Genomic DNA, 14,951 nt, shown 5'->3' on the forward strand with positions numbered 1-14,951 from the left:
AGTCTTTACAATGGGCTAGTTCCTGTGGGATAGTCTGTTGTGTTCATGTCTAGACTTTAAAGGGGCAGAGCATTCTTGACACCTTGTTTTTACAAGGAAACACACTCGCTTTGGGCATGATTACACTACGGGTACTTCCTACAGCGATGGAAGATTTTGTCCATCACTGGACATAAGCCAGCTCCCCACGCGGGGGTAGATAGGTCTGTGGAAGAATTCTTGCATCCACATAGCTGCCGCCCCACCAGAGGTTAGGGCAGCTTCACTATGGCCCTGAGGGGTGTGAATTTTTCACACCTCTGAGCAACACAGCTGAGTTGATCTAAATTTAAATGGAGACCGGGGCTGAATTGGTTCCCTGCACCAATGCTGCAATGCTGCACCTTGGTCCCTTCTGTTCCCAGCCAGTGGCACACAGGTTTAGTCTCCTGAGGGCTATAATACTTTGGTTTTGTTCTGGTTGTTGAGCTGGGTATGAGGGTCGCTGGATAGTGTTCGGTAGCCTATGACGTACAGGAGAGTGGGTTGGATAATCTTGTGGTCCCTCCTGGCCTCAACCTCTGTGACTCTATGACCTCCCTCCAAACTCTTCTTTCCTCAGCCAGCCAGTGCTCCCTTCACTCTACCACTATAGGGTTTCTATAGTGGATAGTGCTCATGCTTAGCTGTAGGCTTGGAGGACTCATGGGCATCATGCTGAAGATAACTTGGCAGGAGGCATGGCAAGATGACAGAATATACCGTTCCCACTATAGCCCTACATAGGGTATGAGAAGTCCAGGGCTTCCAAACTGCAGTTTATTGGCCACTTGTTATCCAGCTGAGATTAAGTAGAAAATTTCAGAGGAACCCAAAATGGAATTTGGCCTGAGCTGCTCTAGTTAAATGCTGAAATAACTTTCAAAAATACTTGTAAGTAATAAAACCCAAGGGGGGGGGCGGAATTGCTCGTTTTAGCAAGTTCAAGTTTCATCTGGAGCCTCATCCACCATCTTCTATTTTCAGTATTATTCTACTCTATTCAAGCTCTTATATGGTACTCCTCACTAAGGTATCTTCATGCCTTCCAGCAGTGCATAAAGCAAGGTGACTTATATCTGTCACCTCCTATAATCCAATTAAAATGTGGCTTTTATTTAACTCATTGAGATTCCATTAACAAACTCTCTGATGTAAATTCTTCCTGGAAAAACATATTCTCCACCCCCATTGTCATTACACAAAGTGAGAAATAAAACCCATCTGCATTCTTGTCGCTTTAGATTTATAGTTCTGTAGTAAACAGAAATGAGACCAGCTTGAGAATTTGCATCCGATGAAGTGGGTTTTAGCCCATGAAAGCTTATGGTCAAATAAATTTGTTAGTCTCTAAGGTGCCACAAGTCCTCCTGTTCTTTTTGCGGACACAGACTAACACGGCTCCTACTCTGATCCCTGTTACAGTAAACCTAGTTAATTAGTTTTAAAGAAAAAATGAAATCAATATAATGTTCTTAATTTTCCCACATTGCTCCACTTTAGTTATATCACACTACATAGAATTCAGAAGGCCTAAAAAAAAGGTGGATAAGCAGCTTTATTCTCCTTACTCAACAGTTGGAAAGCTGAAGCACAAAGAGGTTAACGAACTTGGCTAAGGTAACAAAGTGAATCAATGGCCAAAACAGGAATAGACTTAGGGTCTCCTGACTCGGTACCGTTCTGCCTCCTTGCATATAAGTGAAAAGGCTGCTCATTAGAAAGAGCTGCTAGTCTAGTGTTGTTTGCTTTGCACACCACACCCCTTTGTATTACCCACAATCTAAATGACAGAGGTGGTCAAACTTGCTTCCTGTTGAAAACAATGGTTCTGAATGACACATCACATCATAATGCATGAAGCAACTGCAGCAGGAATGGATTGATGGATTTTACTATCATGTGGTCTCCATGTACCTTTCTGTATCTGCTTCTGGATCAGAGTGACTAACAGGGTGGTTACTTTCAATCAAACAAGGTGACAAATTGGAGAGTGCTTTTGTTTTAGAGATGGCTGTCGAACTTGTTTCAGTAACTTAAAGCGTGTGCTATTCAAAGCACTCACTAAATGGAAGAAAACTTATTAAAGTGTTGTGGGGGCTGGGGAAAGCTACCTGAAAATATGGGGGAAATGTCCTGTAAATACCAAAGGAGTACTTGTGGCACCTTAGAGACTAACAAAATTATTTGAGCATAAGCTTTCGTGAGCTACAGCTGATGCTCAAATAAATTTATTTGTCTCTAAGGTGCCACAAGTACTCCTTTTCTTTTTGCGAATACAGACTAACACGGCTGCTACTCTGAAACCTGTAAATACCAGACATGGACAAAATCATCAAAGGTTTATACTTTTAAAGTCAGGTGTTGTGGTTCTCTGCGGGCTCTAGTATAAACCCAAATACATGGTCTGGGTAGCCAGGTAAACCTCCAAGTATCTCAGTACTGGATCATGTTTTGGAGGATGTGGGGAATATTGTTTGTGTGTGGTTTTTTGGGAGGAGGCAAGGGTGGGAGAGAGGTTGCTTGTGTTACTATCTATGGGGTTGAAGTATCTCAAGTTCTAGTTTCTATCATCCAGGAACTGAAAATCATCCAGTGACTGATTCTCACAGAAAGAACAGGAGTACTGTGTCACCTTAGGGACTAACAAATTTAAGGTGCCATAAGTACTCCTGTTCTTTTTGCAGATACAGACTAACACGGCTGCTACTCTGAATCTCACAGTATTTCTGTGTAGCAGTAGGATAGAGAAAAGACCTATTAGGTAGAACATTGAGTCTGTGTCCCTGCAAGTACAGGATGAGGAGAGAATGCATCAGCTGTTAAGAGATTAAAACTTGATTAGAAAACATTTAAAATGATCAAACACATAAATTGTTGAATACATATTACACTCAAGCCATGACAGTACCTGTACATTAAAAATGATATTATAACCATGAATACCCAAAGAAAAAATGTCTGAACCAAAAATAGCCTGTGGTAGAAAATACAGATGAGGGTAAATAACATACAGAAGTTCATCAGTTTAATCAACTCAAAAAGATCCATCTGTCTTATCACTACCCAGTTAATGATCTGGATCATATTATTTTCATACTGACGGCGTCCAATGATGTGTTCAATATAGATGTCGCTTGACCAACGGATGATGTCTGAAACTGTTGCCCTCAATAAAATCATCAACAACCCCATCAGCTTGGTGAAGTGTCAGTGCACCCCTTCAGTCTTGGAACACAGTCTCATTGTTGGGATCCCAGGCACTCAGTGCTCCAGTGATCAGTGTGTGAATGGTAGCGGAGTATCCCTGTTCTCTCAAGGCATCAGGCCCGTTTCCATTTCCGAGTCTCAAAAAGGCAGGGATCTGGTTCTCCATAAGGCAGATCCCTGTTTCCAAGGAATTCTTATCTGTCTCTTGGAAAAAACCCACTCCCTGTTTTTACCCTTTCTCTAGGGTCAGGTCACATCTGGCTCTGTTCCTTTGTCAGCCTTCTGATAATTTACAGTCTCCATCACCTCTTCCAGCACGCTGTGTATTATCTTCCCCTGGGACTTTTTCATGTCTGGAGTTAACTCCCCCAGCCTTTCTTGTGAATACTGAGGCAGATGATTAACTGTAGCCAGATCTGCCTCTTTTTGTCAGTAAATTATCCCTTGCCATCTCTCCCCGCCATGTCTTGGTTTTAACTAACAATCTCATGAGATGTCTGACTCCTTGCTTTTGTGAGGGAACCATTTAAAACAAAAGCCACACATACATAAAACATGAACAGCACACGCTCACAGACAGTCATTGACACATACCGACAGCAGCACAGAGACAGACACTTCTGCGGAGACACACACTGACGTAAACCAACACACAGACACATTTACTCAGTCACGCAGACATACACACACACACCGTCACAGGGACAGCTGGAAGGGTAAATGTGCACTGGGGCTGGCCGGTGACTGAAAATGCAGCAGAATGTTTAGGAAAGGCAGTCACAGTGGCAGCAACTAACTTCCACTGAGACTTCAAATGTGCCATCTCCCTGGGCCCAGTTTTTCCTGTGACCCTTTTTTAAACCGTTGGGACTAATGCATGACCCTATGTATTTTTATATTCTAAATCAGTGGGAAGACAGAGTAACCATCTCTACTGAAGAAACACATACTTCTGGACTTTGCATCTCCAAACTATAGGAAACAGTCTCTCTGTGAGCAACCCATAGCTTCTTTTCTGCCACTAAGACTATGGAAATAATTAGCTGCTAGGCCCACCATTCATTCCATAACTCTCATTTTGATATTCATTTGCAGGTGCTAAAATCCATCAACTGTAGAGCCTATTCTTTTGACCTTAAAATGGCTTGGTGGCATCCTGTACGCCTTAGGAAATGGATTACTGTCATACCTCTGATATTTCAAGGGATTGTTCCCAGAATTCCAGTTACACAGCCCCATACTCATCAGGCAAGCTTCCTCCTGCATATCCATTATCTTCCTGGTCTGGGACATTAAGAAACACTATAGTTAATTAATGACTGCTGTCCTGTAACCTCACATAAGCTGGTGTTTCAGCCTTGGTTATAAGTTAACTGAAGCTGCCACACAAAGTAAGCTGGCTTTCCAGCTGAATTCCTTTGTCTCTGGTTCACAGAGATCTACATGCAGTTTTAATCAAAACAAAACGTGAAGGGGAGCCTTACTTTAAACTAACTGTTTACTCTCTCAGTTTCAGTCTGTAATCTCCTAGTTCTCTGCGCATTGGGTGATTTATTTCTACCTGCAGTGTGTCTTTTTTCTACACCCTTGCTGTCAGTTGCACGGCATTGTTTTCCGCTGAGTGTCTGTATTTCTTGTCATCCCAAACTCTTTGGCAAATGTTGTTATATTTATTTTAAAACCAATCCCACTTCCCCTACCCATCCTTCTTTCCAGTACTCTGATTCCATGGACCACACCCAAACCTTCCTGTTCTCCTGTTAAAACTGGGGTCATGGTTTGGAATATTTCTGGCTTCGCTTTAGTCCCGACTCTAGAACTAACTAGGGCCATATACTGATATCCATGGTCTGAAGCAAGTCTAAGACCTAGGACATGTCTACACTATAGAGCCTATGCCAGCATAGCTATCTTGGTGTCCCCAGGCCGGCATAACCCCCTATGCAGGTACAGTGTATGCTGACAAAAGTGCTTCTGCTGGCATGTAATATGACCTCCTGAACCATGTTGGCCAAACTGACAGAAGCACTCTTCTGTCGGCATAGCTGTGTCTATCCAGGGTGTTTAGTCAGCAGAGCTATGTCCGCTAGGGGTGTGTGATTTTCCCCCTGCCCTCTTACCTGACAAGGCTATGCAGTGATAACTTTGTATTGTAGCCCAGGCCCTTGTCTACACAGGGGTTTTCAGCCACCAGTGTAGTCACACTGATACAGCTTGAGGGTGCAAATCCCTAATGTGGATGTGCTGCACCAATGTAACTGGTGCAATTCAAACCCCTATTATCGACAAACTGCATCCATGTAAATTGGTGCAAACCCTCAATGTGGATGTGCTGACTGAATGGAAACCATGATTTGCACTGGTGCAGCTAACCCATCAGGTAAACTAGTTTACAAGTCACGGGTTGCATTGGTGCAATGGTTGTTATACACCCGGTAAAGGCAAGGTCTTAAAGGCTTCAGGAGCTGACTCTAAGACCTGGTCCCTCTTGTTTCTGATCTCTTCTATTCTCTTGTTCTTTCTTGCATTTGTATCTCAAATCTTGCCTCAGTTCCACTGAAAATCCCAGTGAAGTGTTATACTCCCTTTCTGTCTTCTTTTTCTATTTTGCAAGGAGCAAGCCATAGGCCAGGTCCGCACACCAAAAACCGAATTCATTCATCATAAAAATGTCCAAATTTCACATAATGTAATCCTGTTGTAACCCAGAAACATTGGCTCCTGTGGTCAGCTGCAGCCCTTTGTGCTGCCAGAACTAGATATATTTTCTTTCTTTTTTGGGGGGAGGAGGTGGGTGAGTAAAATTGCTTAGTGCATTTCTTCTGTTTATGTGGCTCATCCTCGCAGGTAAAATATCCTGTTGTAATCAGTCTGTTCTTTTCATAGGCTGTTTGGATTTGTCATCTCTTTGTCCTATTGCATGTCTTATGTGGAAGGCCTTAAGCCAATTGCTACTACCATCATCTTACTTCCCTCATTCCCTTGAATTGTAAGCCTGCAAGGAAGGTGTTGCCTTCCAAGAAATCCGCCAGGCTAAGCTGAGGAACAGGTGGAAACAATCAATACACTTATTTATGCAATTACCAAAACAAACCAAAAAACCAAATATCTTCAGTGATATCTGTGTATATAAAAATTATTAAAGATAAAAATATATTTGATGCCTCCTCTTTCATCCTTTGCATGTTACTTGTCTTTTTAGGGTATGTCTACACAGCAAAACCTTTGCCCAACACCTGGCCTAGCTTGACTCCAGCAAGGGTGGGTAACAACAGCAATGACGACAGTAGAATGTGGGTTTCAGCATGAGTAGTACAACCGCATGAGACCCTGGGTACATACTTTCCTTGTTAGTGTACTCTGAAGCCTGCACTGTGTTGCATTCACTGTTATTGTTACCTGCACTAGTTAGACTCAAGCTAGGTCAGATAGGCTAGCCCAAGGGTGGCCAACCTGAGCCGGAGAACGAGCCAGAATTTACCAATGTACGTTGCCAAAGAGCCACAGTAATACATCAGGATCCCCCCCATCAGCACCCCTACTCCACTCCCAGGGCCTCCCACCCACTAGCAGCCCCGCCAATCAGTGCCTCCCCCTCCCCCGCCACACCTCCCGATCAGCTGTTTTGTGGCGTGCAGGAGGCGGGGTGGGGGGGAGGAGTGAGGGCATAGCAGGCTCGGGGAGAGGGCAGGAAGGGGTGGAGTGGGGGCAGGGCTTGTGGCAGAGCCAGGGGTTGAGCAGTGAGCACCCCCTGGCACATTGGAAAGTTGGCGCCTGTAGCTCCAGCCCCAGAGTCAGTGCCGATACACGGAGCTGCATGTTAACTTCTGAAGAGCCGAATGTGGCTCCGGAGCCACAGGTTGGCCACCCCTGGGCTAGCCCATGCACAGCATTTGCTGTGTACACATATGACTGTAAACTCTTTGGGCCTGGGACTGTGTCTTTACATTGTAAATACAGTGCTTAGTACAAGGCCCCAGTCACTGCATAATGTATCCTGACATCTGACAGGAGTCTACACAGTCTTTGCTAAGGGCTTGTCTCCACTACCCGCTGGATTGGCAGGCTGCGATCGATCCAGCAGGGGTCCATTTATTGTGTCTAGTCTAGACGCAATAAATCGACTGCTCAGCACTCTCCCGTCGACTCCGGTACTCCACCAGAACGAGAAGCGCAAGCAGAGTCGACTTACCGCAGTGAAGACGCTGCGGTAAGTAGATCTAAGTATGTTGACTTCAGCTATGCAATTCACGTAGCTGAAGCTGCGTATCTTAGATCGACCCCATGCGGTAGTGTAGACAAGCCTGACCCATGTCATGTGACTGAGGACAGGAAGTGAAGTTCTGACTCACTCCTGTGCGTCACACTTTTTATTACAGGTGCTACCATAATATAGATATTTAATAATAAACATAATTAGTAATCCGTGGTGTCATTCTATCTTTTCTTCCGTGGCACCGCATCACCACGCTAGCTGAGATTAATAGCCCCACTATCTCCACCTTCTTCCCCCTTTCCCAGTCTGTTTTTTTTTTCTGATCTTTTATAAACAGTCTGGATCCTTCAAGCATTTCCCCCTCTTGAAATCTCACTTCCCCACAGCGGCAGTTTAGCCTGCGAAGATGAAACTCTCCCCCTGGTGCTATTCCTCTTTTTCTGTTGTTGGACCTCCTCTGTTTTAGTGACATTTCAGACATTTCTCCTGCTGAGTTGGGTTATAGCTCTGTCTCACAAGTATTTTATCTTGGCATTCTTATTTGTATGTATTATTTGTATCATAGTAGTTCCTAGGCACAATCAAACATCAGGCCCCATGGTGGTAGGTGTGAAACAAGCATGTAACAAAGAAGGCAGTCCATGCCGCAGAATGCTCATGATCTACATGACAGACAAGATGCGACAGGTGGATGAAACAGACAAACAGAGTGGGGCTGGGGTGGAAGGATGAGATAACAATAACATGAACAAAGTTTAGCAGAAAAGCAGAAGTCGCAGCATGTCACTTGCCTAACCAATGCCAGGCAGGAGTGATTTGCAGGCACTATAGCAGAGGTAAGTGCTGATGAGGGATTTAAAGGAGGATAAGGTGGCAGCTTTATGGATTTTGTTGGGGTGGGGTCTTTTCCCAGGCACTTGGGATGATGGAGGAGTAAGGTGGAAGGAGAAGTGCAACATCAAGCCTGTATAGAAAGAAGATCCCGTTTATATTGAATCAAGCATTTGAGAGTATGGATCCTGTGTGCAAGGAAACAAAGGTAGGTTTGTAACTCAAGAGTACACTGACTCTGAGTAGTTGGAACTGGATTGCAACTAGCTGTTTAGCACTATTTGTACTAGCCAGGAAAGTGGAGAACATAGAGACCAAATACAAAAAACAAATAGCATTTTGGAAGCTGAAAGCAGGAGAATCATACTAATCAGAGACAGGAAATAGTCTGTTTTAGTTCATCTAGTCCTGCTGCCCCCATGCTCTGATCCACCTGCGGAAGTCCTTCTGGCAGTTTGCAGAATTAAATATCTGAGAACCAAACAATAAGTGATTAGAGTTGGGAAAGGGAGGTGATTCTACAAGAGTGTTTGAGTTTTATGCAGTGGTCTGCAGTCAGAGAACCCCAGATCTAGCCCATCTCCCAAAGGCAGTGCAGGATTGTACTCTATAGGAAATTTTTTCAGGACTATCTGGTCAAGTTTCAAGTGTCGCAAACAATGTAGCTTCCACCTCTCCAGTGGGTAGCTGATTCTGTTTCAAGTTCAATTCTGAACCCTGATCTTGATAAGGTTTATTGGCACTCTGAGATTATGATGACTGCGATTTTAAACAAACTTTGACCCTCAGGACCCTTAAAATCTCTGGTAACAGTGCACTGTAGGATGCTTCATGCATTCAGTGGAATCTCTGAAATTGGGGAATTCATCAAAGGAATAATTTTGAAACATTTAAAATAGTACAGCATTGTTGTGACAATGAATTGACTCAAGCAGGGATTTGCTCTGAGTCAAAAATGGCACTTTATAAGCATTGACTGATGAAATAATTAAGCCACACAGGACCCTTGTAAGGTAGGTAAGAAGTTCTGTTATCCCCATCTAACAGTTGGGGAAACTGAGGCAGAACAGTAGAAATTAAATGAAAGGATTGGCTATCACAGGGAGCTGTGCTGTGTAGAACCTAGATGGACGGACAGAATCACAATTTGGGAATTCCTGGTGCTCAGTCCTCTGCTTAGAAAACCAGCTCACACCCCTGCAGACAGCTCTGGCCCGCCAGCCTCTATCTCCCTTTTATGGCTAACACAAAAGGGTTACCTTTGACAACAGACATTTCCAGGCTCTAGATAGTCAGAGTGGATTTTTTTCCCCCCCTCCTTGAGCTGACTGTGGCTAAGAGTTTGTCAGAACATCTGTTAACACTGTAGCCTCCTGTAAAATTAATTAGGATGGACTGAACAAATAAGCAATGTTTTAGTCTTCTTTTTTTGTCACCTATGCAAGTGCATCACAAACCCAACTGGGGTTAAACCCCTCTTGACGCATGTGCATTTTTATATCTTGCCTCTGTTTATAATCACTCCTTTCCTCCCCTCCATCCCCACCCATTTAGTTTGTAATGTGGTGCCATTGCCTGCCCTGGGTTTGCTTTCACAGAAGGCAGTACTTTCTGCTGTGTAGGTTTTGGCATCTCAAGTGTTTTTCATGGGTTTTCCAAGCCCCCATTGCTATACAACCTGTGTTATTGGCAGCCAGAAGTACCCATGGATTTCCTGTCTTTCTTTCCTCCAGAATTCACATTGTTTTTATTTTAACACACGGTTATTAATGGGTGCTACCAAGCATAAGAAGGCATGTGATGCCAGTGCTTCTGTTTTGGCAATGAGGAGGGACTTTATGCAGAACACTTGATGGACTTGAATGTAGACAGCCAAGAGACTAAGTACTGGAAGTGCATGAAAAGTGTGTTTAAGATGGGATTCCTAGCCAGAAATATGCAAAGGGCTGCATTTATGGGTCAGTCGCACTTTGCGGGCTTAGAGCTGAGAAGATGAACATTCCTGTTAACAATACACATCACAACTGAATTAGCCTGAAGGGGCCGGGGGGGGGGGGAAGCTTCTGTATCTGCAAAAGATGAATGTATTTAGGCCATCTTAATTAGGCTGGATGGGGTGGGGCTATCCTTGTTTTCATGGCCATTACTTTTCATTAAGCAATGTTTTGTGTTTTTTTTTAAAAAAACTTATTTTAAAATGAATTTTAGTGATTTCTGAAGTGCTGATTTGACAGCCCTGGAAACCAGCAATGTGGTCTAGTAGATAGGGTATTGAACCAGGAGATCTGAGTTCTATTCCTGTTTCTGGCACCGACCTACTGTGTGACCTTGGATAAGCTGACTTGGGCTCAGGTTGTTGGGCTTTTTAATTGCAGCGTAGATGTCTGGGCTTGGACTGGAGCCTGGGCTGTAGGACCCTGCAAGGTGGGAGGGTCCCACAGCTTGGGCTGTAGCCTATGCCAGAACATCTACACTGCAATTAAACAGCCCCCCAGCGTGAGCCCCAAGAGTTCAAGTCAGCTGGCACAGGTCAGCTGCGGGAGTCTAATTGCAGCATAGACCTACCCTCTGCCTCCTCTGAGCCTTTGTCTGTCTGGTCTGTTTAGATTGCGAGCACTTAGGGCAGAGGCCCTTTCTTACTATGTGCCTGAACAGTCTCTAAGCATAGAGGGAGCGGAAGCAAGGGGGGAGTTCACCTCAGTGTCTCTCAAAGTAGGTTGGTTTAAAGAGACGGAAGAAGGTTCCTCTTTTTTCCGGAGTGGCTTTCTCAAGCCTGTTGTTAACAGCCATTTGACAGCTGCTTCTGAGGCTGTATGGCTGCTGGGAAAAAATGGGGCTTAGGAGGGGTTATTTATTATTTAAGCATCCGTCTACCCCTGTGTCTATGTGGCTGAGGTATTTTTAGAATGCTGATCACCGTAGTATGTAGGCGCCATCTTATTGGGGTCTGGACTCAAAGCTCCGCCGGCTGACATGTCTTGTACTTTGGGTGATGTTTCAGTTCTCAGTACTTTCCTGAGACTGGAGGAAGAACACCACTAATCAGACTCACTACGGCAGTGACCGCAACCAGCCGGTTACGGGCTTCCTGTACCATTTTCTGTGCTGGTTGCAACACAAGGTGACACAGAAGCCAGGAATCTCAGAATTCACCCCGTGCTGCTCCAGCTTCCTTCTTGCCCATTCATAGCGGGGGCAAAGTATCTCCCAGGGCCTTGATAGGGGTGTTGTGCTGGTGCTGTTTGAAAGGGTGATTTAAGTGGGTGGGGGGGAAGGAAAGGAATGGACAGACTTACTTTTGTCCAGTATGTTACCTGAAACAGACAGACGCAAGCCCTCCCTCAGGAGAGGGGGCCGGGGTCTCCCACAAAGGACCAGCAAACTTGTCCCAAAAGGGGGGGGGGATCCAGCAGGGCTCATGTTGCAAGGCAGCACCAGTGGCTGAAGGGTGGCCATACAGATGGCCTGGTATGGGGGGGGGGGTGTTTGTTAGGCCTACTCTGGCTGCACAGCCCCCCCAGCTTCATGCTAAACTTCCCCTCCTCCCCAAGCTCCCTGCCTCTTCTGGGACCAACCCTCCCTTGCTCCCTGCTCCTCCAATGCCACTGCCTGTTCCTCCAACTCCCCCCACTGATCCCACATCCCTCTGTGCTCCCCCCTGCCCCAACCCCTCCCTCCCCGATCCCCCTCTCCCACCTTCTCTTCCTGCCGACCCCCCCACCCCGATCCCCCATCCCTCTGTGCTCACTTCTCTTCTCGATCTCCTCCTTCTCTTTCTGCCTCTGGCCCCCCTCCCCCAACCCCGATCTCCCATCCCTCTCTCCCTCTGTGCTCCCCCCTGCCAACCCTTCCCTCCCCGATCCCCCTCTCCCGCCTTCTCTTCCTGCCCTCTGACCCCCCACCCCGATCCCTCCCTCCCCCACCCCGATCCCCCATCCTTCTCCCCCCTGCCCCAACCCCGATCTCCCATCCCTCTCTCCCTCTGTGTTCCCCTCTGCCCCAACCCTTCCCTCCCCAATCCCCCTCCCGCCTTCTCTTCCTGCCCTTTGACCCCCCAACTCCAATCCCCCATCCCTCTGTGCTCTCCCCTACCCCAACTCTTCCCGATCCCCCATCCCTCTGTGCTCTCCCCTGCCCCAACCCTTCCCAATCCCCCTCTCCGGCCTTCTCTTCCTGCCCTCTGACCCCCCACCCGATCCCTCCGTCCTCCCCCACCCCAACCCCAATCTCCCATCCCTCTCTCCCTCTGTGCTCCCCCCGCCCCAACCCTTCCCGATCCCCCTCTCCTGCCTTCTCTTCCTGCCCTTTGACCCCCCAACTCCGATCCCCCATCCCTCTCCCTCTGTGCTCCCCCTTGCCCCAACCCCTCCCTCCCCATCCCCCTCTCCCGCCTTCTCTTCCTGCCCTTTGACCCCCCACCCGATCCCTCCGTCCTGCCCCGACCCCCCCACACTGATCCCGCATCCATCTGTGCTGCCCCAACCCCTCCCTCCTTCTCTTCCTTCCCCCCGACCTCCCATCCCTCTCTGCCCCGTGCAGCCCCCGGCACGGCGCCGCCGCTCATAATCTCCCCCCGCGCTCTGCAGCCAGCCCCCACGCCGGGGCTCCGCTCTGGGGGGGGGCAGCGCGCGCGCCCTGCCCCCCGCCGCTGCTTGGCACGTGCCCCCCCCCCGGTCCTTTGCACCCCGGGCCGCCTTGAGCAGGCAGCGCACGGCACCGCAATCTGCGGCGGCCATTGACGTCAGAGGGGGCCCCGCACATGACCCCGAGGAGACCAATCAGAGCCGCGCTGCGAGCGGCTGCCGCTGCCGCTGCGGCTGCTGCTGCCGCCCCAGTCTGTCGGCGGAGCCACTCAGCTCCTCTCCGGCCGCCGCAGCCACATGCCCACGCTCCGCGCCGGCTGCACGCGCCCCCCGCACGCGCGCAGCCCCGGGGGTCTGGGGCAGAGACCCGCGCGCTCTCCCCACCCCCCCGCCCGGGCGGGTTCCCCTCGGCTCCGCGCGCGCGGCCAGCTGCCCCGTGCGTCCGCCCCCCGCGCCCCGCTGGGCGCGCTCCGCGGGAGCATGGATCCGGCGCAGTGAAGCCCGCCGGAGGAAGCCGGGACGGCGCTGCCCAGAGGGCAGAGGCGCGCGGGCTGTCGCTGAAATCAGGAATTTTTTTTTTTTTAAAGTTGCTTCCTTCCCTTTGTGGGGGGTGGCTCGTTCCCTCCCCCCTACATCCTCTTGGACAGTTTTCCCTCACACTCCCCCCCACCCCCGGCCAGGCGGCTTTTTTTTTTCTTTGGAGGGGGGGCTTTTTATTATTATTATTATTATTAATTTTTTTTAAAACCCTTTTTAAAAAAAGGCGGTCCCCAAGCGGCAATGGATTTTACCGGCGGCTCGGGCGGGGGCAGCGATCGCCGCCAGATCGAGGAGAGCAAGCCGCTGCTGGGTGAAATGTCTGCTACGGAGGGGAGTAAAATGGGTGCTGCTCGTTGCAGGCGACCCCTTCTGCACTGCAATGGCATGAGGTATAAACTGCTGCAAGAGGGGGACATCCAGGTCTGTGTCATCCGGCACCCCCGGACATTTCTTAGCAAGATCCTCACCTCCAAATTTTTGAGGAGGTGGGAGCCTCATCATGTAACCCTGGCGGATAACAGCTTAGCCTCCGCTACAGTAAGTACCTTGTTCTCACACTGCTCCGCATCTTCCTCGGAGAGCAGGACACACTCCTGCCCTGCAACACAGAGCTAGCCCCCCGCTGCTGGTCTTCGTGCCTGGGCTCTGTTTTCTCTGTAACGCAAGACAGCCCTGTTGTCAGATTGATGTTGGATATGCCCCTTCGTCAACACGGGCAGCTCAGTTTTATGTCCACCTACAGTCGGCGAGAAAATCAGTGTTGTTGTTGAAGTTACATCTCGGGGATGGTTAGGAAATCTAGAAAAGCCTGCCTGCTGTAGAGGGCTGGGTGATACCTATGTTAGGCTTTTTAAAGTAATTGCCTGAATGTGTGTAAGGTATAACCAGAATTGTATATTGCTTTCAGAAATGCCAGGCAAGTCTGAAGCTTGCTATGTTGGAAGAAGGGTTCAACCACAGGTCTACCTTAATTTTTTTTTTTTTTTTTAAAACCTCAGTTGCCTACATTCATAATTTTGTTCTATGATAACATGGGGGGGAAAAAAAAACTTTACTAAAGCAAATCTCATTGAACTAAAAACGTGAAAAGAAAAGTAAGTACGTACGTATAGTAACTGATGGAAAATAAATATTCTCTTTGTGCAGGACTGGAAAATGAAAAATTAAAGAATCTGTTCCTCCCTATCCCTCTGTGTGTGTGTGCGCGCGCACGGGTGCACATGTGTGAATGAACCCCAATGTCCAAAACCCTGTTGAGATATTTTTTATTTTTTTGCAACCATAAATAGTATTTGCTAACTTGTAATTGTATTGCATTTTAAAGGCAAATCTCATTTTTATTCTCTGTGTGATATTTTTATGGTTTTGTTTCTTGGGAATGTGACAGTGATGTGAAATTAGGATATTTTAATGATATCTAAACTAAAATCTGCAAATGCCATTTGACGTATTGGCAAGGTTGGAGGTAGGGAGGAGGGAGACAGGATGCTTTTAATTTTGAAACCAGATAGTTTCGGTATGGACCATGAATATGCTGTCTTGGTCTAGGCCTT

At 47.5% G+C, this 14,951-nt stretch overlaps 1 protein-coding gene across 7 annotated transcripts in view; it reads left to right on the plus strand.

Moving 5' to 3' along the window:
* LOC102930118 (c-Maf inducing protein) overlaps nucleotides 1-14,951 on the plus strand; it is a 183,752-nt gene that overhangs the window by 1,429 nt on the left and 167,372 nt on the right. Inside the window, exon 1 of one of the 7 annotated variants that reach the window (XM_043525965.1) lies at nucleotides 8,274-8,483. The exons of 2 other annotated variants lie outside the window; for them this stretch is intronic. In XM_043525965.1, the coding sequence (XP_043381900.1) occupies nucleotides 8,457-8,483 (27 nt within the window). In that variant the 5' untranslated portion in view covers nucleotides 8,274-8,456. Of the gene's footprint in view, nucleotides 1-8,273; nucleotides 8,484-13,061; nucleotides 13,936-14,951 lie in introns of those variants that run through there. 4 more of the 7 variants (XM_007059265.4, XM_007059264.4, XM_037878215.2 and 1 more) reach the window with 4 other exon arrangements.

The sequence above is a fragment of the Chelonia mydas genome, chromosome 12, assembly GCF_015237465.2.
Source record: "Chelonia mydas isolate rCheMyd1 chromosome 12, rCheMyd1.pri.v2, whole genome shotgun sequence".
In the NCBI taxonomy this organism is placed as follows: Eukaryota; Metazoa; Chordata; order Testudines; family Cheloniidae; genus Chelonia; species Chelonia mydas.